General features: G+C 35.9%; 1 protein-coding gene across 7 annotated transcripts in view; it reads left to right on the plus strand.

Moving 5' to 3' along the window:
* The window catches only part of DGKB (diacylglycerol kinase beta), a 379,491-nt gene that overhangs the window by 94,829 nt on the left and 259,504 nt on the right, over nt 1–25,158 (plus strand). For all 7 annotated transcript variants that reach the window (XM_076331405.1, XM_076331402.1, XM_076331403.1 and 4 more), the window contains 6 exons: nt 8,684–8,837; nt 11,275–11,310; nt 12,884–13,024; nt 18,271–18,320; nt 19,699–19,773; nt 20,316–20,435. In XM_076331405.1, coding sequence (XP_076187520.1) covers nt 8,684–8,837; nt 11,275–11,310; nt 12,884–13,024; nt 18,271–18,320; nt 19,699–19,773; nt 20,316–20,435 — 576 coding nt within the window. The remainder of the gene's footprint in view (nt 1–8,683; nt 8,838–11,274; nt 11,311–12,883; nt 13,025–18,270; nt 18,321–19,698; nt 19,774–20,315; nt 20,436–25,158) is intronic.

The raw sequence follows: 25,158 nt of genomic DNA on the forward strand, positions 1-25,158 counted from the left end.
TGTACTATCAGTAAAGCAGAAGAGCAAATTATAAAATTGCACAGCTTAACTGCAGTAGGAGAAAAGAAGTAGTCAAATACTCACAGTACAGTATTTCCTTTTTTTCACTAGTTCCCCACTTCTCCCTCCCGCTCCATGCATCAGTTCTGCTCTATGAGGTGGAGGAACAAGGGATGAGTTCCTGCAGCTGGCCTGCCTTACCTATAATAACATTCATAGTAGGGACACCGCAGCCTGAAATGCATAATTTAAGGGATATTAACTTCTGCTTACCACAGGGGGGGAAAAAGCTTAATTGGTGTGGGGGATCCAATAGCTGTATGAATGCTTCATGTAAGAAGTAAGAGGACAGTGAAAATTGCTGACAGTGTGTCAAATTGCTGGCTTATAGTTTCTTGTGTGTTCTTGCTTATGATTCCTATAGGTCTTGTGCATGTGATTGCTCAGCTCCCACCAATGCAGATTTTCACTACAAAACAGATAAATTGGTGTTTATTACATGATCAGCTGTGAAAAGCGATGCTAAAGCATCCCCAGTAAAAGTCCAAGTTTTGAAGATTCATTGATTCTGACAATGTTTCAAAACCTGACTTTTGCCAAAATAAGTGGGGAAAAAAGCAGAGACCATATAGAGAGGGTTAATAAGCTAGAAAACATGAATTACATGAGATTGCGTACGTTTTTGGTGTTTATAGAGAATAAAAGCACAGGCTAAAGAATTTTCTACAGAATTGAGTTTTTAAATGTATTATGATAGAAAAATAGGAAAACGTCTCAGAATGCTTCGTCAAAGCCATTAAGGAGTTTCCCAGGAGCTTTTAGCAGCTGGGGAAGAGGGAAATACAATGTTCTATGGAGGGACTTTCTTTTAGATCTTACCTCAGTTCTTCCACTGAGTGCAGATTATTCCTTATAACTCAAAAAACCTCCTCTCATCTGCTCCATCACCATTTTTCTTAATAGCGTCTGGCAGCTGCTGCAAGTAGGTTGCGTTTAGATGCGGTTGAAATCTCTCATGAGTCCAAATCTGAGGTCTGTAGCTCATTTCCAGCCTTCCTCCCCACCCCGTACACGCTTACCCAGTGATGCCTCCTTGGCTGCTGCCAGAATGGAGGAAAAGAATTAAGGAGCAGAGGTGCAGTGGAGACAGAGGTGCTAACAAGTTTGGAAGAAGGATTGATAGTCACTGCTGTTTCCCCCTGTGCCTGCCTGGCTCAGATGTTACCTCCCCACATACTCCAGTCTGTCCATAAATGGCATCGTCTCTCTCTCTCTCTCTCTCTCTCTCTCTCTCTCTCTCTCTCCCCCCCCCCCCCCAGATTTTTAGTTTAGACAAAATAGGTGCTATATGGTATTACCTTTTGCAGCTGCCACTTTGTATATCCATATAGCTAGTGTTGTTTTAGTTTTATATTCTTATATTTTACAATATCTATAAGACATTGTAACCAAGTTCCTTGAGTAACTTTTTATTATCTTATTCCAAGAATATTATTATGAGGATAACTCTTGGCCTAATTATTTCTGTTTTATCCTGGGTCTTAAAAGGGCTATTTGAGGGAAGGAATTTTCTTCAAAGTAGTGGGAGTTGGCAGAGCAAATCCTAATTGTTTGTGTTTGTAGCTTACTTGTAAAGTGAAGGATGCCATAAGCTTCAGAAAAATTTCCACCGGAACACATTGGTTGGGTATGGGTTCTTTAACAAGACAAATTCGGCTGAAACTGAAAATCTGGACAAATCTGTCGGTATTTTCTTAGTCAGGCATTGCAACAGGAATGTTCTCATAACAAGACAGATTAGTCTGTCTTGTTTCACTGTTATAAAAACTGCTCCTGCTATTCTTAAACATGAGAAAGTAAGAGCGAGTTACTTGCACTGATGGAACTTTTTGTATGTAATCTGTTCATGGCATTAACATTAAAAAAAAGCTGATAAGTGTTTTGGACTAACGCATATTTGCCAAAATTTAATTGTAAAATATATGCAGCACGTGACATGACATATTATAGTCCCAGAGGCACTGAATGACCTCTCTGAACAATCTGTAATTGCTGTTTGCTGCTTCGTTTAATAAATAATACCGTATATAATAGTATGTATACATGAATATTTATTTTTATATATGCAATACATAAATTTGTTCTGTTTCTTTTAGCATAGGCTTAGATCCAGAATGGGTTACTTCCACTCTGAGTGAAGTTAGCACCCAACTCTGGTATGGCAATTTAAAAAAGAAAAGAAATAAAAAAAGTTGTCTCAGCCATTTTCTATAAAATTTACCTAAGCACCTTAAATTCTTCCATGTGTCCGGAAGTACTGCCTTAACAGCTGAAACATTTTGGTATGTGTTTTGATACATCTCCCTGACTAGCCCGATCTCTTAAACATGTTCAGATCACCTCCTCATTCAAAGGACTATTTCAGTAATTTGTTCAGTAACATTTTTACAAGTAAATATTTAATAATTTTGTTGGCATAGACATACAGAAACCTCTTTTTCCCTCAGTGAATCTTGGGCTTTTTCTGATATTTGGATACTCTCTAGAGAAAGAGATACAAGTTTGAATTTCCCCAGGCAAACAAGGGAATTCAGCCAAGGTAACCCCCACTGGGGAGGTGTCTTTACCAGGAGATTTTTTTTTTTTTTCCAAAAGGTGGGAAAATCTGTCACTTTCTCTGTGCTTTCAGAAGGAAATGGTGGTCTCCATTGCACTTGGTGCACACTGCCTTTTTTTGTTTGTTTGTTTGTTTTTGTTTGTGAACATGTATAGTGAGACCTGATAACACAGATTTATGTACCCTCATTGTATTAGATGTGAGGCAAATGATGAAATTTTCAATCCAGTGAAGATTGTAACATTTTTGTTCATGTTCAGAAACAAGTCTGTGGACACCTTAGGAAGCTAAAGTAAAAAACCCAAAGGGTTTATCAAGTATAAGTGCTTTATGGATTAGTAGCACTTGATAGAGTCCTTCGAGATCCCAGTATGAGTAAGGGCATCAATATAACACCGATGTCCAGCTTCAGGGCTCTTTGTTCCTTTTCTGAACTGACCCATGTTGTTCTCGTTGGACTGTAATTAGCTGCTTGGTTTTAGAGTTATGAAATCGATTAAGAGGTTTCTTAGTCTGCACAGTGTTGTGAAGTAAAAGTCATGCCTTATCGCAGTGTATTAATGAATGGGGACAGTTAATAAAGGCATAAAAGACACCTTAGGATGCCTTTCTCTGTAAATCTGTTGTGTTATGTAGTTGGGTGCAGTGGGGCAAATCCAGAACCTTCTTTCTGTGGTCAGTCAATCATTTAGAACTCATTATAAACTTTGGTCTGTTTCTTCTTTTTTGGTTTATTGTAGGGATCTTTTTGGGGGGAGCTTACAGGAAAAAGTGGATTAAATTCTTGTTGGCATTTTAGTGCTGGGATTAATTTTGAAATTTTATGGATGGTTAATTAAATGTTATGGATTTTCCCTGACAATTTATCATGTAAAAAAAGATGCGTATTTTTAATTGTCCTCTGCATTGAGTCATAGTGAGTCCAGTTTCATGTTTGCTTTCAGAAAACCTAAAAAATATTTAATGGTTGACACATTCTATTTGCTAAAAAGAATTTAAAAGCTAAAACTGTGCAGTTTTGTTTCTGCCTTCTGTCCTTTTTCCTTTCCTTTTCTCCAAGGTGCGTATATATCTTTTTTTTTTGACTTTCAGGTAATTGGAAACATTGATAAAATCTGTAAATGGGAAATGATAATAATAAGAACTGCTTCTAAAAATAGTAGTAAAATTAATTTTATATGGATGTTATGGTTTAAATTAGCTGAAACTCGATGGTGTTTTTGAATGTGTACTTCTCTGGGTTTATATAAAAATGTTTCATTACCAAATGAAGTTTTATTACCCAATAATAAAGAAGATTATAAAGATTTATAAAGCCTTATTTTGTAAAGTTTATTTTTGTAAGACATAAGAAAAGGAGCTCCAGTAAACTCGGTGAATCAATTGTTCAACATATAAAAAGAGGAATCCAGTTATATATGATTAATATAAAAACATCTACCTTTCTGTGACCTACAGGCAAGGCTTTTGGTACCATTTTTATTTGAATCAAAGCTAAAACAGTACAGATTTTTATTCCCCCCCTTCCCCCCCCGAAGATTTAGGCCAAATAATTTGAAAGTTCTTTCATGTTCCTCTGAATAACTATTGGCTGCTTCAACTATGTCCTTACATATCTCCCTGTTATGTTGAAAATTTTCCTGAGATCCCTAAACTTGTGATCATAATCTCCCTATGCCCTGATAGTCTCTTGTGAAATGTAATGAATTAATTCATGTGCCAGGTTAATTGTAGTCAGTTTGGTACATCCTCTCATGTTCTCATCCCCTCACTTAGGAAACGTCATGGAAAATGCCTTCTGAAATGCTAAATCCTTCTTTCTCCGGTTCATTTGAATTCAACAGAAATTTCCAGAAGCTCCAGTTGAAAATTAAGCAACTAACCTGCATGCTTAAGAAAACAACATCCACCATTATGGCTTATATATTATTCTGGTATTATTGATCTGAACTGTTTAATTAATGCTTGCAAATTCATTAACAGAAATAAATTATTTTCAAACCATACCAAAATCTATTAAACTTTTCATCTGAGAAATTCTGATATGACAGTGAGATTTAAAAGGAAGATATTGTGGTTTACATAGAAGAGTGAGCATGATCCATGTTAGTGTGGAAAATTGATGTCCTCTGCTTTCCTCTTTTTCTCTTTTGGTTACGAAAACATTGTGTGCTTCCTTGGAAAAGTAGCTGGGGTTGGGGGGAAACGCTAGTAATTAGAGCAAGGGTAGTTACTTACTGAAGCATTTTCATATTTTTGAAGGGTAAAGTTCCATGCGGAAAAAAGAAAAATACTGTATAATTGCAGAATAGAGAAATGCTCATAATATTGTGTGTTCTTTTCTCTTCTGTGAAAGTTATTTTAAATTAAGCTGAGCAAATGTTTTGCATCTTTAAGTGTTCTGTTCTAAATGAACCATGCTCAATACTAAAACCTCTACTTGGTGGTAATACTCTAACACCTTTAAGTCTTCTACAGTGGTCCTCACAGGATTTCTTTTAAGAAATTATTCAATTTTTCTACAGTTATGTAATGGCTTATATATATTACAATGAGAGAGAGATGATAGAGAAAACACGGAAAGTAATTTAAAGTGAGCCTTTTTTGAAAGTTCACCCCTTTTTCATTGGAAAGCTAGATGGATAATCTAAACTACTCCTAGATCTGCTGTAGTCTAGCTCAGTTCTGTTATTTACTGTATATACATTTACAAAAACAAATTTCCAGAAATGACTGCATTACTTTAGAGTTCGGTTCTAATAGGATAATCTACACCAAGTATGTTAGGTCCTCTTGAAAATGTTTTTCACTTTTGTGGGTTTTTTCATATAGGCAAAAACTAATCACAGGGCTCTACACAGATCTCCTTTAGGCAGGACTGTTGTTGCACATTCCTTTGATACGGCATGTGGTTTCGCATCTGTATTTTGGGCTATTATAAACATTTCTGATGTGTATTCAAGTCACTTACCAGCTCCTAACTAACTTTCAGCATCATCTGAAAGCTGTTGGATGTGCAACGTCTGAACTCTGGTTGTATGAATGCTGCTGCTTCCCTGGGGAAATACAAGTCACAGATCATGTTAGAACAGAGGATAAAGCATTTTCAGCTGAAGAAATCTGACTATAGAACAACCACTTGCTTTCTTTTTTCCTTTGCTGAGCACCCTATTCAGTGGCAGTCAGGGTGTCAAATATAATAAATGGACATGGCAGCCAAGTCGTGTTACTTTGATGTCTGTTGTCTTTCCTGGCCAGAAAACATAAAGCAGTTTGGAACACTTGCTTTGGAGGACACTGGGGTGAATGATAATCTGACCATCTTTAGAAAATATTGAAAAGTTTGAACGTCTTTGAGAAAGTGAGTCTTCAGGAAGAAAGAAACGCATAATTTTAACCTTATTTGTTAATCCAAATCTCTAGCCAGGCATAATTCTAAGCCCATAAATGGAAAAAATGTAGCATTAGGGATTTAGTTGTGGGCAGCTTGGTGGACCAATGTCACTCAGGCAGCAGTTTAAAAATCTAAGATAGCTGTAAACTCAAGGAATATTTTTAGCAGTATATACATAAAATCCACAGACAAGGTAAATAAAAAAAAAAAAAAGCTTTATGTGATACAGAGATATTTTGCATGTCCATCCATAAACCTTAACTTAATTGAGATTATAATTTGTTTTTCTGTTTTCCTTTTTCACTTGGTTATTCCTCTTTGTATGTAATTTAGTGAAATAGCTAAGACACATTTCATTAATGAACAATCTAACAAAGCAATTTCACATTGTTAAAGTCAGTTGATTTAGTGATTAATGTATTTGTTATGCTTGCAGATAAAAAGTCCATTTATATAGTGTAAACTAGTGACCGATTTGCTTGGATGCTGATACGAATCTTTTTGCCATTGTGGTTTCACGGTTTATAAATAGTGAATTAAATGTCAGTGACTTTATTATTGTGGAAAAACATAAAGTTTGTAGCATGAGTGAAACAATGTATGATTTGCCAAAGTAGAAGAGAGTGGCTGAAACTCTATGATCAGACAATGATAATGGGTCCATGTCCAAGTTATTTCCATTTTACGCCAAGCTTGAGCCTTGTGGAGGCCAGTTCTTTTCAGTCCCTGCTATTTTTGTGTTCAGTAGGTAAGAGTTTTATTGGTTTCACTGAACTTCTTTCTCAAATTAGGTGTTCTGGATTAGAAGCTCAGCATAGATACCTTCTAGCCAAGTTTGCATTCCTAATAATAATGACTTGCACAAGATCAGTCAAATTTTGCAGTCTGCATTGTTGGTCCCTTGTAAGGACAGTGATACACATTTAAAACATTACCTCGGGGCAGTTAGGTCTTGGCCTTAATGGGAAACACCTTATTTCATGAGGACATAAAATTTCTACATCTCATAAATAAATAAATAAATAAAAAGGCGGGGGAGAGAAATCCCTGCTCCAAAGTGTTGACATTATATTAAAGTCATTATAAAAGTTTTTTATACTGTGATTCAGATTCCAAAGTCACTGAGGCACTTTGAAAATTTAGTCTCAATTTTCTTTTTCTGGCATGGTTTCAAGCTGATTTCTTGCAAGTCTTTTCCCTCCTAATGCTGCATGCACTGTGCTGAACTAAAGGAGTTGCACTAGAGTTTTCTGTGGAGAAATGGAGTCTTCCTGAAAGGCATGGGAAATTTCTCCAAGTCGATTTTGTGGTATAATGTGGCTTTATCCCTTAATTATTTAATGATGAAAAGTTGCTGTCCTGTTTGATCTAGAAACAAAGACAGCAATGCTATGTTTTACAGATTAATGATTGATAAGCTGTTTTAAAATCACATACGTAACTGAGTAGCATCATTGATAAGTATGCAGTTGTGTCACAGTTATTTCTGAGCTAAAACTGAAATTGTCTTAAGGTCTCTCGATATGTTTCATGACACCTTTATCTATAGTGGTTCTATATTAGTAGGATAAAATAGGATCATAATGCTTTACATTGCTGTGACCTCGTCACAGTCTACACCTTCCTCAAGGGGGGCAGCAAAGGGGAAGGTGCTGATCTCCTTTCTCTGGTGACCAGTGACAGGACACAAGCAAATGGAATGAAGCTGCATCAGGCGAAGTTCAGATTAGACATTAGGAAAGGGTTCTTCACTGAGAGGGTAGTCGGTCACTGGAACAGGCTCCCCAGGGAAGTGGTCAAGGCACCAAGCCTGTCAGAGTTCAAGGAGTGTCTGGATGATGCTCTTAGTCATATGGTTTAGTTTTGGGTAGTCCTGCAAGGAGCAGGGAGTTGGGCTCGATGATGCTTATGGGTCCCTTCCAACTTGAGATATTCTATGATTCATTTTGTTACTTAAAACAGACAATGCTGTTTTACCAGGAGAAATCATAGATGAATTTCATTAATCAGCTCTTACCTTGCTGGCAAAAGCAAAACCAAATTAAACTAAATGACAAATGTTTCAAATCAACAACTTTTTTCCCCCTGTAACTAATGTTGCATGTCTCAGCACTCTCATTTGACTATTAGAACACATTTAAGACAGGATGATTAGTTTCTCTGACAAATACCAGCAAAATGTGTTGCCACCTAGGAAAAGACAGGAGGCCTTCAATTCCCTGAATTAGGCATCCAAAAAGCCCCTGCTTGTTGTCTGCCTAATTATGGGAAAAGGTAAGACTTGCTAGGTACATCCCTGTGAGCTCCGTAGGTACCTTTGGTTGCAGTTTTGTATGTGCTGTTAAGCCGTATTCTAATCAAGAAACTAGAGAGCATGTAACTTAGTTTTGGGTCCTGACACAAGTGCTCTGAATTTACTCTGGGCTGTCTTACACTGTGCTCTGGGCTATTGTAGCAATACTGTGAGTTTTCAAAGTAATACTTCATTCAATAATCAGTCACTTTGAAGACGAGGTATGCCAGGCTATATCTTCAGAAATCAGTATTTTCAAAGGCAGTCTAGTTTTTGTTAACAGAATATTATTTGATGGATTAGTATGAAAATTTTTGCAAAACGAACAATTCAAAATACTTTTTTCTTTCTTTTTTTTTTTTCCTTCCCTTCACTCTAGACAATTGATTTAGAGGGGTTCAAGCTCTTCATGAAGACTTTTCTGGAGGCAGAGTTACCAGATGATTTCGTTGAGCATCTTTTTACATCATTTAGCAACAAAATCTCTCACTGCAGTCCGTTAATAAAAAACAAACCGCAGCACCTTTCTGGAGGTAAGTAATACAATCACAGTAATAAAAGAGCTGAAGGTTCCCTCCCCCTGCTATTTTACTTCTAATAGCTATAAACATATGGAATTCTAAACTATGTATTTTTTTTTTTTGTTCTGATATTTGTGAAATTGGAGAAACTAACTCAATCATGAACAAGAAATACTATGAAAAGAAATGGAAACTAAATGGTTTCATCTTTTTAATTCACAATAATGATGCAGCTGAGACACCAAGTGGACAGGCTTTGTCACGTTAATGCTAATCAGATTGCTATGGTTACATGATCTTGCTGCCTGCTCTACTGTATAAACACTTAGAAACCTTCAGAGCTTCATGCAGGAGGCTCCTGCTGGTGCTCTATAGTTTCTGTGCCCAGTTACTGCTGCTGCTCTTAATTGTCTAGGTGTGGTAATTGTCTAGGTATGTAGGATTAGTAATCCTACATACTTATAAGCTACTGATGTTTTAAGTAACCTATAAGTGTTAGCAGTAGTTCTTTTCCCAATGTAAGGATCTTCTTTAATGGAGTTTGAAATTTTCGTGCTAAACTGAACATTTTTATTAAAAGTGATTTTGAGTTCAGAGGACATAATGTTAAAATACTGTTATAAATACATAACATAGTGTTAAAAACTATCAACTTACAAAATTTTCTGAAACTTCTAAAGAAAATTTGCAGAACAAATTTAAGGTTACCTTCCTAACTTGAAATATTTGGTTTAGCACTTTATCAATTTGGGAACTCTATCAAAATCCAGTAGCTAAAAGCAGAAGTTAGACTAATTTAATGACATGAATTGCATGTTTTGAACAGCTGGGATAATCAAATGCTTAGAGCAAGTTACCCAGCGGTTTGATGGGTACTTAATTGCTTGAATTCTTTATATGAAGATTAGGTGTCTTCAAATTGCAACTTATCCAGAAGTTGTGAATTTGGTACAAGTGCTACTAGCTGAAATGTTAGCTTTTCTTGCAGATACCAAGCACTAGATTTGCAAAGATGCCTCAGTGTACAATGCTAATTATAGGCTTTCAGGTATCACCCATTGAGTCTGACCTGTTTTTTCTTTTTAGTGCATGCCGTTCCCAGCTGTTAAATAGATGGGTTTCAGTTATTTTTCTTTATTTAAGTTTGCAGTACCTGTTATTTCCATTTTTTAGCTTTACGTTTCCTGGCAAAACCCAACAAACAAACAAACCAACCAAAAAAAAGTATTACTTTATCGTCTTCTATTATATTATAATGTATTTATATAATGGTCATTAACTGTAATTAGACTTAACCAAATAAACTTTTTCCTGCTAGCAAAGCTTGCTTACCACATCAAGGGTATGGTTCTTCATAGAATTTTTTTTTTTTTTCATTTGAATTGAATTCTTCACATATCTTTTTTTATCCGTTCTAATCAGAACTGCCATGGACACATCTCCTTCCACAAGTATGTGCTGTGTAGACAGTACATTTCCAACTTCTTGGGCTTTTGTTGTTAGTTATCTAGAGTGGTTCCATGTGCAGAGCAGTAGGCTTAGTAGGCTATGGTATAATCATCAGTTGTGTGGCGTATTCAAAACCTTCTGTTGCTAATTACAGCTCTGATAATGATTTACTCATGGGTTTGGGCAAGTCATTTAGACCAGTGATTCAGTTCCTTGCCCTTGAAGATGCTTTGCAACAGAATCTGTAAGGACATGTCTAAATGTATTCTTTATTGTATGCTGCAGGGTATATTTTGGATGTCATAAATTTTAAGCATTGCATTTTTTTCAACTGAATATAGATTCTGTTCCTATAAAGTCTCAGCAGCACAATTTCATTTCCACTTTCATTACTTTTAATTTTTTATTGAAGTTTTCGTCACATTTTCATCAATGAGTAGCGTCAGCAATAAACATGCACTGTACCAGCCACCAAAATTTGTAATCTTTTACACTTAACACTTTTTGCCTGATAACTCCAATAGCAGCTGCCATTTAGCGGTGCGTATTGATTTATTATGCTGTGTTTTTACATATGGTATCTGACTACTGTTATTTCAAAAAATCATCTTTTATTATTCATGTGGTATTTGTATGGTTTTGACACTTCATATGTAGAATTCATGAGATTTAAACTAGTTGTGACATCTTTATAATTTGTAGCATTTAAAGGGAAAAAGTGTGCATTGGTACATTTTGATGTGCAAATGAAAATTACGGAAACATTTGTTTTAGGATATCTAGTAATTTTTAAATGTTAGCAATAGTGGAAAAAACTGACCATACTGGGAAATAAATTTGTCAGAAACATTTGACATTCTTCTGGAAAATCGAAAGGTACACAAGAGCTAGAGAAGATCACAAGGAAAGTAGCAGGGTTCATAAATCTCTCTGGCACGTGTCTGTTTTTTACTTAGAGTCTCTTGGTCCACTCATGTCTGTTTATAAATTGTCTTTTCAGTTAAGGTGTCTGAAGAGAGATGGAAACAGATGCCAGGTAAGCAGCAGCACTGTAAGTCATCTGTAATTCAGCACATTGCAGCCACCCGTCTCCTACCTCTGCTGCAGAAGTAATACTTTAACCTGTACCTTGCAGCTGATGCTAAGCTAAAAGAGACCTTAAAATTTGTATGCCTTTTCATTTGGATTTCAGGACTATACATTTTTGAGATGAGTTAGCCCAACTTTTATAATACTTTTTATTCTGTGCATAAGATTCATGTAAGACTGGAATGTGAACTATTTGTGTAGATTGTGTGATTAAAGCTAGGATCTTAGTTGATTAACATTTTATAATGTCTTAATTTTAAGGGCACTTAACCGACACGCAAGCTCATTTAGTAGAACATTGCCCTATTAAATCTTTTTATTCATTTAAATATCTACTTTCAGTGTTTATTATCTGCCTGAAACCATGAACATGAACTTGATTCAAAGATGTATTTTCTACATGCCAATTTGCTCTTATTTACTGAAATTATTTTTTTTTTAACGTGTACCTCAGTAGACCTTTGAAAATGTCTTCAGTTTGTAACAAAGTTTTTCAAGATAAAAATAGGGGGGAAAAAAACCCACCAGAACTCTGTTTCCATTTGCTACAGTAATTAACTTGTTCAAGACAAATGGATGAGAGAAATTATGTATGCAGGTTATGTGTGCAGTGATGAATCTGTTCTGAATTAGTCATAGAAAATATTTAAGAACAGTAAATCCTTTTGTAAAGCTTCATCTTTAACATCACTAAAGTCAGTGAGAAATGTAACAAGCTTGTAAAGAAAGTTTTATTACTGCTTTCTCTGTGTTCTCCTGTCCTTCCCCTTTTTTCCTTATTTATTGGTCCTGCAGATTCCAGTAATATCATCAGGACCAGTCATATTAATGTTCTCTTGAAACAAAAAGTTTGGCAGTATTGAAACTTGTATTCCAAGTGGTACACTGGAACTGCTCTTGATCACAATCTTTGAGCAATTATGACTATTATTTAAATTCTGTGCTTATTTTCATAGTATTCTGTGGCCGAGGCTTCCGTGTTTTAAATATGTGTTGCTCTGACACACATCTTGCTGTGGTTTTGGGAAGACTACTCACTTTGGTATTATCAGAGTTTTCTTTGACACTAAAACATCTTCAATTAGTGTAGCTGGTGTCAATCTATAAGTTAGATGAAGCTACTACAAGCACAAAGAAGTGGATGCAGCGTTGGGCAGGGATTGTTTTAATACTTAAATTAACATGTAATGTAGTAGAATAAAAATATTCACCAAATTTTTTTGTAGCCAAATGACATCAGATCAACACAAATGAAAAAAGCGTTATGCCATTCCCATAATTGATTTTTTTTTTCCCAATAGTTTGCTTTATCCATATAATATTTTAAAACCTCACTATCATTTTAATTCTGCCTTTGCTGGATAAACTATGAACATGAATTGTTTAAAACGTCACATTTATATTTAAATTAAGTCATCTGAGATTCACATAAAACAAAGATGTATGTATGCAAGACTTATGTTTTCATTTTCTGCTTATATTATATGTTAAGAGTAACAAAGGCTATGTGTTATTTCCAGGTCTGAGACTTAACAAAGGTACCTCTGCATCCCGACCTCCTACTCCTGCCAACTTACATTTACCAGACATGATCCAGCTGAAAGATATTGTTTGCTATTTGTCACTGCTAGAAAGAGGAAGACCTGAAGACAAGCTAGAATGTATGTTCTTTTTTTTAAAGTTAATTTTATATATTTATTTCAATGTCATCAAAAAATCTGTTTCTAAATTTTTCTGAGTTTGAGACTCAGTTTTGAGTAGCTGCATTACAAAAATAGGGTTCTAGGTGACCATTATTGCAAAAGTGATCTTTTATTCTAGTTAATAGTATAATTTGATGAGATTTTAACTAAATTCTTTCTATCTTGCACATGCTAAGATGGGGAGTAAGGATCATACATTCTGCAGTTAAAATCCTTTCTATACTGTCGTCTCTTGATTAGTATCAGATCTGAGAAAAACAAATGAAAAATACTGAGGATGCTTAAAGATTTATAGAAGTGGTGAATAATCTGTAGAAAACAAGCTAATTCAAACAAAGAATCATTGTTTAATATAGGCTGTGGGCTCTATAATATTAGTGAATACAGAAAAGCCAAGAATGATCCAAGTCTGGATCACTGTTGGGAGTGAGCGTTTGACACTGGAAGTTAGAAATTACTTGACTTTTTTAATTAGGGGCCTGATTCATTAAGGTGCAATACCTCTACCTGTTCAGAAAATAACTGAGAGTTTGATCTGCGGATCAGAGGAAAAAAAAGAAACAAACAGTGTGTTTCCCCATTATGGAATTTTAGAAGCCAGTTTTCCAGATAGATAAACAGTCAATCCAATCATATAATCCTTACTGAGACCAAATATACTTTGATATACATAGCTGGTCTGTCTATAAAAGAACTGTGGGATCAGGCTCTAATACTGTATGGAAAGTAAATACTCAATATGATAGGAAATGCAAACAGTAGGCTGCTTCTGCTGGAGTGAGGAATTCATTACAAGGTTACATGACTGCATATTGTTGAAATATCTTGATGTTTCGTTGCCTGTAGTTACAGTACAAAGTAGTCATTGTAAGCTAAGATCAGCAATACCTTTGCCTCAGTAAACATTATAAGGAGCCATCCCCAAATTTGGTAATACCAGTTTGGTATCATATGATTAGAATATGAGGATGTATGTGTGAATGTGCATTCAGAACACAAGCATAGGAAAACTAAGATCCTAGGATTGAATTCAACTTACAATGTAATAGCTGTTTCATGGTAGCAAGCTATGCAAGCCTTATCAGAGCTCTGAAGAGCTCTATGCACAAACCGTAGCACGAAATGGAGATTGGTTGCCTCCCCTGGTGTCAGGAATTGGTACAAGGAAAAGGGGGAGAGACAGAGGAGCAGGTGATGATTTTAGTGTAGGGGATGTTCCGTGAACTTCCCGCAACAGGAACTGCATAGGCAAAAGACTATGAATGATCTGTATGATTTAGGAGCGAGAGAGCCTGATCTAATAAACGTATGGTACTTACATGTTTTGTACATTCAAGATCATTTGCATTTACTACATATAATTAAGGACATGGTTATTATATAGGTTTATTTTCTACTTTGTCAAACAGAGTTGAAATATACCATGTATTGTCACTTTTTAGTGTCTAAATTTTGGCTTATACTGTGCCATTAGTACGCAGAATTCCCTATTGATTTTAGTTGAATTATCCTTATAAATTAATGCTATAATTTAACCCTTTGTCTGAAATAATTTTATAGCAGTAGGTCCTGTGGCTGTTAGGTAAATTATAAGTTAGTAGCAGTGGAGTGAAAAAAGAAAGGATGGCTTATTCCAGAGTTGCCAACATTAATATTAATACTAATCTCAAATAATGATTTATTTTTTTTCTGTTGACAAAAAATGGAAGCACTCTGAATCATAGCTGAGTGTTTGGAAACTTGATTCATGACAAGCAGAACATGGAAGCGGTGCTTTCAAATAAAATCTGATATAAGCTGGAGGATTTTTTAAGATAAAATACACGAAGAGGAAATAAAGTTTAGGTTTTGGATCTATACGATCTATGGATTTTCATAGATTTCGAAATATTCCAGCAGATAAATGGATTCTCTAACCTATTAACAGTGTATTTCTAGAGGTCTTAAGCACTGCGAACCTCACCTGTTTGACATGCTCAGCATATTTATTATTCATAAACTATATAGGGCCTGAATATAAAGAATATCCCAAACTTTCATAGCAGAGATGAGATACATTGGAAGAATTTAAGTTCTCTTTCTAAGGTCACACTGCAAATAGTTGAAGGTGTATATTGTTAAGTACCTTCATGCTCTGCAGCTCAACCTGTAGACTTGATCCATACAAACCATTTTCTGCTCTCCATGTTGTTTTCATGTGTACCAAGCTTTGCTTGCTGGTGTCCACACTGTGATTCTTGAACGTGTAAGAAAGACCCCTTGTAAATATGCAGGGTACTTCCTAAGAACTGAGCAGTGGTGTTTCATACCTCAACTTTTCATCCTTTAATGACCCCAACAGCAGAAGTTATTTTAGCTCTCAATTACATGAGGCTTTATCAGCACAACCCATTCCTCAATTTGTATGTATTTTTTATCAGTATAACCATGGATGCCAGACATGTATCTGTTGTGAAACTGTTCAGAGAAATGCCAGGAGGCAGTATGAAGGGCATTAGACGTAAATGGTGTGGAGGAAGCATACGACCTCCACAGGTGCCATAGCTTTACAAACATAATATGCTTACAAATGCTCAAACTTTTCTCTGCTATTATGAACAGAAACTCCAAGAATTATGAGCTGTGGGGTTTTTTGCCAGTTTCTCTTATCAAGACTCTCTCCAGGTTATTCTGTTTCTGTTCTTTCCATACCAACAGAAGCTTCGAGAATGCCACACTATTCTTTTGTATTTTTGCAGTAATATGATTAGTTATAGTCTATCTTTTTGCTGTGCTATGCAGTTCTTGGACACTCAGGCTTCTGTGGAAAGTGACAAGCTTTACAGTTTTCACAGTACATGCGCTGGTGAAAATAGAAAGTGCATTCAGCACCTGTTTGTGCATGTGCTTTTGAGAATGAATTCCCCAATTTCTTCTCAAAAGAACATAATTTTGAACTTTTGGCATTTCTGGGATGCCACCTTTTGTCATATGCAAGATTAGAAGTCCAGAGGTTGCAGGTGAAAGTATAGCAATGCAGCAACTGATCTTATCTTGGTAATTTGATTTTAATCCGTTTTTAATTACTTACAAAAGGCATGCAGTCTAGTAATAGAAATCGAGTGGCCAGTCAGTGCTGTCCGGTAAGGGGTTGGGAAAAGATTGACTTGGGCTCTGTAGTTTGCATCAGAACTCTTGTTCAGTTGTTTTTACCAGTTTTGTTGTTGATTTTTCTCCTAGAGTGCGTAAATCAGCAAGAACATGAATATTTAGCAGAGTATGAATAGAAAAGAGATTGCATGCCACACCAGTAGCATAGTTTTTTCAGAGTCTAGCGAAAAGCACAGACTGAGCCTTTTCACTACCCAATACATATGTAATCGGAGAGACTTTGTTTGCTACAAAGGTGAAACAGTTATAATTATGCTAATACACGTTTTAAAATGACTGATTAGACCTACTGATTCATGTTAAAGGAACAAAAAGTTGTAAGCACTACTTCTCTGGAGTGGGTAAAGATCAGGGAGATGCTAAAACTTGCTTTCATGATAACTGTAGAACATTCTTTTAACCAGTGCATTACAATCACAGAGGAGGAGGAAGGAGAACCAAGTGATTTGAACCTTATCACTGAGTGATTCAGTGATTCATCCCTATGGAAACTGTGAATGCTTAATGGTACCTTTGCCAGATAATATTAGCTGTCATGCTCTGACCAGCTTTGGTAGAAGGCGTACTAGCAGGGACAGTACCAATCTCTGCTGGCTTTTAGCATTAACTGTTATTTTACACTGAAACATTTCTGCTATGTAATTCACAGGCAAAGAAACATATTTGTGTAGGTTTTCTTAGCCTATAACTAATGAATAATGGACCTTTGTAGCTTGAAACAATGTACTACAGTAAATCTCTTCAATCTTATATTACAGCTCTTAAGATCAGTGCGATGTAGTAGCAAAAATTGCTGACGTGGTAGAGAGGTATAGTACTTACCTTTTTTCCCCACAGTTAGGTGAACAACTTGGGAATAAGATGGGGGATATAAGGGAAGCAAACCAATCCATATAACAGTTAAATATGTTTTGCTGTAAGACAAAAATAATCAAATTCTTTCTGAACTTTACTTTCTAATTGCGAAGAATTTCCTCTCGCTTCTCATTATATTGGTTTTTGCTCTCAGTCAAGGCATTACAGTGTCCTGGAACCACCTGTACATGGGCTCTCTTCTTACTCCTTAGAAAATAGATCTAGGGGGAAAAAATGAGCACTTTTGAAGGGGATGTTGTTTAGATTTCAGAGCTCTGACTAACTGACCCAGAAAGTAGAGACAAAGAGTAAAGTGGTATTAGGCTTTTGGTTTTCATCCTTAGCCTTTTAACATTATTCCTACCAAAGCTTCAGGCTTCTTTCTGCTCTGCAATCTGATGCAGTATATGATCAGCTGAGTAAGCTGCTTTGAAATACCTTGGTAATGGTGGACATACCCGCTCTTGTGGCTGGAATCAAGTAACGATACAAACTTGAAAGTATATATTCTTTCTGGATATTGTCAAAATGCAGCTATTCTTGTCTGGGTAGCTCCCCAAAATGTTGGGAATACATTTTCAAATTGATGAAGCAAGTCTGATCCTGGGACGAGTCATGCTGGCAGTCTGAGAGGAATGTTTATTGTTGGATTTGGCTGATTAGATACTTCAAATAATAATCCTCTGTTTCATGTAGTTGGTCAGAAAGCATTTCTAAAGCAGTATCACTATTGAATAGTGGTAGCTGCAACCAAGGGAGTAGGGTAGCATTGTAACTTAAGCAGGCTTATCAACATTTGCCTGACCAGTTGTGTGTTATCCTATGTTTGGTGAGATGACAGAGAAGGTCCTTTTGGTGGTACTCACCATGAACACAGATTGTCTCTAGGAGGAACCAGAATTAAGTTCACAGACCAAATTAGCTGTTGGAGTGATTATGTGGAAGAGGTGCAATTGCACTGTCCTGCTCATATGTCTCATTGGAAGCACTGCGGCAGGGTAGTCGCTGAGTGAACCTCTCACATAATTCATAGTGTTTGGTGGGTCTACAGTTAGTGTGATCGTTAAAGGAAAATGTTAATGTCTGTCCTGTCTTTGAAACTCAGGCTTGGTTGTTTTGTGTTTTGGGGTTGGTTTTTGGTTTTTTTTTATGAAATAATATTGTTACTGAGTTTCCTTCTCTTTTTGTTTCCTTTTTAGTTATGTTTCGCTTATATGATACAGATGGGAATGGACACCTGGATAGTTCGGTAATGTTATTTATGTGTATTAATGCATTGTAAGAATATGTCATAAGGGCATACCTATACAAAACTACATTAATCCAAATCAAGTTTGTATTTATCCTGAATTAATAGAAGCAGTATAAACTATAGTTGATAAAAAGTCACCCATTTTGAAAGTAACTCTTGAGTTTTCTTTGCCATTAAGCTGCTGCTTCTACAGCTGTATAAATTTTCAAATGCTGACGCTGCTATCGTGGAGTCCTATTCTATAGTCTTCTGATTTTTAATAATATTACTGTAGGGGACACATTAATATGATTCCTAAAATTCTAGTATGCTGCTGGGAGATGTGTATGAAAGCACCATTTATAAAGATTTCATTAAAAGGGAAAAGTGTGAGGGTCACACAGTGGATGTATGTGGACAGATGTCAGAACTTCCATGTTGTTATTAAGAAAGGAGGAACAGTATTAAAGACCAAATTTTGAGGGCTAGCCCAACCAAATGTTTGAAGGAAAATTAGAAATATAGCAATCATTTAAAAAACGTAACTATTTTTTTTCTGTTAGCTAACAGAAGTATTTTATTGGCAGCTTGCTTTTTTCTTTTTTCTTCCCCCCCCCCCCCCCCCCCCCCCCCTTCTTTTGTATCTCCCTGAAGAAGACGGCATAGAGTGGATGGGTAAACAAGAGGAGGTGATTCCCATAAGTGACAGGGGAATAGGGAAGCTGAGTTATATAGAGGTATAAAGTAAATACTGTATCATAGTTTTAGGCAATACACAATATGAATTAGATAACTAGTATATAATAAATACACATGAGAATTTAGAGTGGTTCTAGATAAGCATTTGAGCATGTTTACAAACCAGATTGTATGTATGAATATGGAAGAGCACTAGTGATATATTGTCAGAGGAAATTAGAGCACTGTAGTGGTAAGAAAATATCTCTGTATTAGTTTATACCGTCCACTTTATGCCTTATATCCATTAGAAAGTCGTGAATTATACAACTGCTGTCAAAAAAACAGTTTGTTAGAGTGCTGGAATTTAAAGGACATTACATCATTATATCACAGGGTGGACTTCCGATCATAAACCAACGCTCAAATGATCAACTAGGAAGGAAGAATCTATTACTACTTTCAACCCGGAGGCTGTCCTTTGGTTGTGGGGCTGTATTTCACCTCCCTGCATGCTTTGCGGTTCATGCCTGATGCTTTGCTAGTGAAGCAGATTCACCTAAGAGTGGACAGCTTCCAGTGTAAAGGATGTTTCATTAGGAACATCGATAAAACAGTGTCACTGAAGGCAATATGTTTGAATTATAAGTTGATTGCAGTAGAGTTTGTCTTTATAATATTGCATTAAATATTATCATTCTTTTTCGTTCATCTGTAGGAGCTGGAAAATATAATTGCTCAAATGATGCATGTTGCAGAATACCTTGAATGGGATGTTACTGAACTGAGTCCAGTAAGTATCCATTTTATCACAAGTTTTTAATGTTGCTAGAGATGGCGTTTAATCATTTTGTGATACTTCATGTCAGCATGTGATTCTATGTATTAGTAAGATAGAAATAATAATAGTCTATGCTCCACTATGACACTGCCAATTAGCACTTTTATGAGTCTTTTTCTGATTAAATCTGATCTGTGAAACATTCTTGCTACAGTTTAAGGCTTTTCTTCAGTGCATGTAGTAATTAACATTTATAACACAACTGGTTTGTCTCTGAAAATTTCTTAAAAGTAACTACCTCTTATTTGTATTGTACATAGTAAGTACACAAGGGGACACAACTGGGTTTGGGAACTTTAGGTGATAATAAAATGTAAATAGGAATATGACACTTCATTTTCTGAACTGTCAGTACTCATTTTACTACAGGTGCCATACAAATAATATTTTCCTTTTTGCATGCGGATGAGGGAATTGGAGATCTGCACATGTTCTAACAAGAAGTTGCTATCTTAGAATATGGAATTTATGAGATTTTTCATTAAACTGTGTAGATCCTTCATGAAATGATGGAAGAAATTGACTATGATCATGATGGCACTGTTTCTCTAGAAGAGTGGATCCAAGGAGGAATGACAACAATCCCGCTCTTGGTCCTCCTTGGGTTAGAGAATGTAAGTATTAACATAAGAGTGTCAAGTTCGTGCTTGCATGTCAACTGTTGCCCTCAGGTTAGTTTCTCTGTGGCCTGCATAAAGAATGGCTTTTCTTTGCTTTTCTTTATTATGGCTGAATGACACGCAAAGAAAAGAAGTATGTCTTCAAAGTCAGAGGTACATTAGCATGTTTGAAGCAACACCAAATGAGCCAGCTCTGGAGCTGGAACCTGTTACAAGCTGATTAACTTGTCCTGTTAACAGCGTATTGTTAATTCCTAGCTGCGGTAGTATCTGTTAAGAATAGTTTTACTATGTTTTACTGCCCATGTGTATGTTACAGCTGGCTTGGAGCAATGCCTAGGCTTCTCAGCATGGTGCTGTGTTGTGTGGCCTGAACATACTGAGTCACAGAACAATCTAGGTTGGAAGGAACTTCTGGAGATCATCTGGTCCAGCCTCTTATTAAAGGCAGGGCCACAGATTGAGTTATCCAGGGCCCTGTCAAGCCCAGTCCTGAATAATACCAGTGAAGTGGATTCCACCAGTTCTGCAGGCAACCTCTCCCAGTGTTAATTGTTCTCAAGGGAAAGAGCTTTTTTCTTACGCGCAGATGGAATTTCTTCTGCAGCAATTATTGCCCGTTGGCTCTTGTCCTGTCACGATACATCCCTGTGAAGATAGTTCTTCTGTCTCTGTAACTACCCTAATAAACTTTACTAAGTAGCAGTATCAAAGAGAACACTTACACCAAAGGATAGAGTGTTGTGAAAGAAGAGCTTATGTTCTGTACGTTTACAACTTCACATTAAAGATAAGACATGTAATATGATCAATTTTACACCAGTTCAATGCAGCTGTTTTAACACTGGCATGTTGCCAGTGCCACCTGCTGTCCTGTATTTGAGCTAATTTTGAGCACATGTATCTTGGCATACATTTCAAATGCTTTTCTGTTATTAGAGAGAGAACATTTTTATTTAATTTTTTTCTGAAGTCTTTTTCAGATATTGAGGTTAAATAACAAATAATATTTACTTTCCCCATACACTGCTATGGCCTGAACTAAACCTAGGCTGCTGTAGTTGCTCTGTGGTATTTTATTTGCACAAAGAATGGTCAGACTGAGACTTTCTGTAGGGAAATATGCAATGAAACAGTGCATTTAGCAGAAGACCTAAAATGCTTGCAAAATTTTATTAATCAAATTACCAGCTAAATATCTGAATTGAGGATAACTTTCAGTACATTTGGATCACTGTAAGTACTAATTCCCTAATTCTATATGTGTGACTGAGTAACAAAAATGTTAAATTACTTCCCTGTCATCAAACAACAGATCTTTGTCAGGCTGAATTCCATTATTTCCATAAAATTACTCTAAACAAAGGGCAGCAAACACTCTCAAGCAATCGGTACAGCAGATAACTAGTAGTCATTTTCAGTACAGATTTTTCTTTTCTGACAGGTAGTGCAGATGTTCTGGGAGTATTTTTCAGTGTCTACACTTCATTCTTTCTAAATTTAAAACTCCTTAAATTCCATGATAAATTAATGCAGATCCTTCTGTAGAGGTTTATTTTCATGTTAAAGCAAAAGCTATTAGAAAAAAGCTATGTAAATGTATGTTATCAGACATTTTATCCTTTTGAGTATTTTTACTACTTATTAGATAATTTACCTGGCTGTGCGTAGCTTTACTGTGGAAATAATAAAAATACGTAAACAGTGATCAAAATTCTGTTGTCTGCTATCAGCATGGGTCAGTGTTTCTGTCATCAAGAGTATTCCCAGTAATTTATGTGTTGAAGAGACATAAATGTACAGTTGTGAAAAAATATTATAATGGTATGCCAAATATCTTTTTGATCAATAAGCATAGTTTTATTAGTTGAAAGTTGGAGTAAAATGGATTGTGTGCCTTTTAATGCTTTTTTAATATTTTACTTACTGTGAATGAAGTCCGTTACCTACAGAACTGTACAAGCGGAATTGCTAGTCATTTGCTAATGAGTTACTAGGAAATTATGCCGTCCTCTAAGAGGGCTCCCATTTTTCTTTTCATGTTTAAAAGCACTCTTGATTTCTTAAACCATTCGCATAATATGTAGAGAAAAGCCAGATTTTTAAATTTTCCATCAAACCAGCAAAAAGTTACTACTTCTGTTTGTACACAGTTCTAAATGATCAAATCTAAGTGTATTTTAGGACACTGAAAAGTTAAATCAAGGAAGTTAAAACTCTAATGCCTGTCCATCATTGGTTTGTGTAAACTGATAGCATGATATTGATGGTTGTACAGCATCGAATGTATTGCCCAAGCTCTTCGTTCCAGTGCATCGTTCCCATTAGTGGAATGCTGTTATTTCTTTTTACATGCTGTTGTTACATTTTGCAAATCCAGCTTCCCAGGACTCTACTTTTGGGCTGTCTTTCTCTCTCCTTTTAGTTATGATAATGAAAAGTAAGGTAAGAGTCTTTTGGACTCGGTAATCAAATAATAAAGTTCTGGTATCTTAAAGTTTTCCACAGGCTTATTAGTATGTGAAAATAAAGGGCATAACCTACTGGCTTATGCTGCTTAGACATGTCCAGATAGTCTTCACATGTTGAAAATAAGCAAAAAAAAAAAAAACCAACCCCAAAACAACCAAACTATTCTCTCACCTTCTTTTAACTTTAGCCAACTACGCTTTGGCTCTATGCTGAACGCAGGCAGTGATGAAATTTTACATCCAAGAGATCAATTTCAGAGCTTGTCCAGTATGATAGTGACAAAGAATTGTCACTGTAGTTTATTGAAAAAAAAATTGTGATACCAGTGAAGTCTTTAATTTGTTTTGAGTTGGGGTCCATTAACTTACTGTAATATACTTAACTCTTGTATAGAGCTTGTACAAACAATACAAGATTCTCAGCTGGTATAATTTGTTATGCTAATATCAGTGAAGCTATGATAATTTATTTCAGCTGAAGATTTGTCTTCAGAATTCAGCTGCATTGTTTGTACTTAATCTTTAGTTTCCTTTAAGAGCTGTATAAAAAGGTCAGACATCATGTAAAGGTTTTATATTACATTTAAAGCCTTTCAATCAGTTTTTATTACATACTATATTAGATGCTTTAGTTACAATAATTGAAAAAAATTCAAAGAAGCATTTGAGTGAAATATGGAACTATATTATACAAAAATAAAAGAATAAACAAGTTAGTGTTTATAAACAATGGAGTTGAGATAGCCTAATCTCTCACAGGTTTGTGGTCTTTGCCCTCTGACTTCATCAGTAATCCCCTTCTGAAAGAGGCAGGAGTATTAGGTTGTTATTACAAATATTAGCCAGCCAGCTGTTGCCAAGTTAAAAGAAGTAACAAGGAAATTTGCCTGACTTTCCTTCTGATCTCCCTCTCTCTGCCCCCTCTCCCCCCCCCCCCCTTTTTCTAGACTTTCATGAAACTTCTAGTGCCCTCTTAGATTAGTTGAGATTACTAAATTAATTTAAAAGTGGCTGAGGAGTTTAGAGTCATGGAGATAAAGGGACAAAGAGCATAAATAAGTCTCATTTCTCTAGGAAATCAACCTAAATATCCAGTTTATTTTATCTTACTGGGGTTTATGCTTTCTATTTCCTCCTAAAAGTTGAGTTTAGAGCTGTTGTGAAGGTAGAACTTAGAAATACAGAATTTTATCTCTGGGAATGTTCCAAGATAGAAACAACGTATTCTTATTTTGGTGCTTTTCAAGGCAATTGGTGTGCTAAACAAACAATTTCAGTACAAGATAAGGAACTTAAATAAGAACTTAACTGGTTCGTATTCTGTAGGGGTGCTGCGATACACATAGTGTTTGGAAATTTGTTTTGCAAGAAAAGACCTTGGAATTGTATACGCGTATAATCCATTTGTACTTGGATGACTACACTTTTTCCACTTAGCAGTGGCTGAATGTGTTCTGTATGCCCCTACTGAAACCTTTAAGACCCATAATTCTGACTCTGAGGTTTAGTTGTGCCAGTTTCGTGGAAGTTGTTCCAAGAAATTCTCTCATGAAAAGAGAGAATTTCATGAAGAAAAAAAAAAATTAGGTAACTATAGAGGAAATTGTTATTTATGTGGTGGAATTTTTAATAATGAATGTATGAGGTAGAGTTTTTTTGCTGTGTCACACTTCAGTCTGCAATTTTCACAGTCCTCATCAACTTTCCAAATTTATTTTTGCTTCTTAAAGCAATTTGTTGTCTCCTATCCAAACACAGATTGGACAGAGATGTCCCTGCATTACTCCTTCTGGTTGATAATTACACTTTTGGGAAGTGGCCTACTGCATACTAGTGACCACAAGGCTGTTTATTCTACTCCTCCCCAGTAGAAAACCTTCAAAGTTTCTGACCTTCTTATTTTGTTCTGTGTTAATTTAAGTAGATCAACGTTGTCAGGGAAGTTTGAGAGTTACCCCATTGACTCTCCTAGCATTGCTTAAAATGTCCTTTGTAATCTGGGTACAAAAAGCCTCTTAATGACGGTTTGCTCCTAAGGGTTTTTGTCTGCCATGAACATTGTACTCTGCTTTTTGCTAGCAGTTCCTTACTTGTACAATATTATTCCACCCTGTTCTGATAAAAGCACTTGATTTCTCTTCTAAAGTAATTCCATGCCAGATATTTTGGTCTCACTTCCCTTGTAACGGATCATTACTACCACCTCTGTCAGTGATTGTACAAAAAGTAGGTATAAACGGCAAGTC

This window comes from Aptenodytes patagonicus, chromosome 2, assembly GCF_965638725.1.
Source record: "Aptenodytes patagonicus chromosome 2, bAptPat1.pri.cur, whole genome shotgun sequence".
Classification (NCBI taxonomy): Eukaryota; Metazoa; Chordata; class Aves; order Sphenisciformes; family Spheniscidae; genus Aptenodytes; species Aptenodytes patagonicus.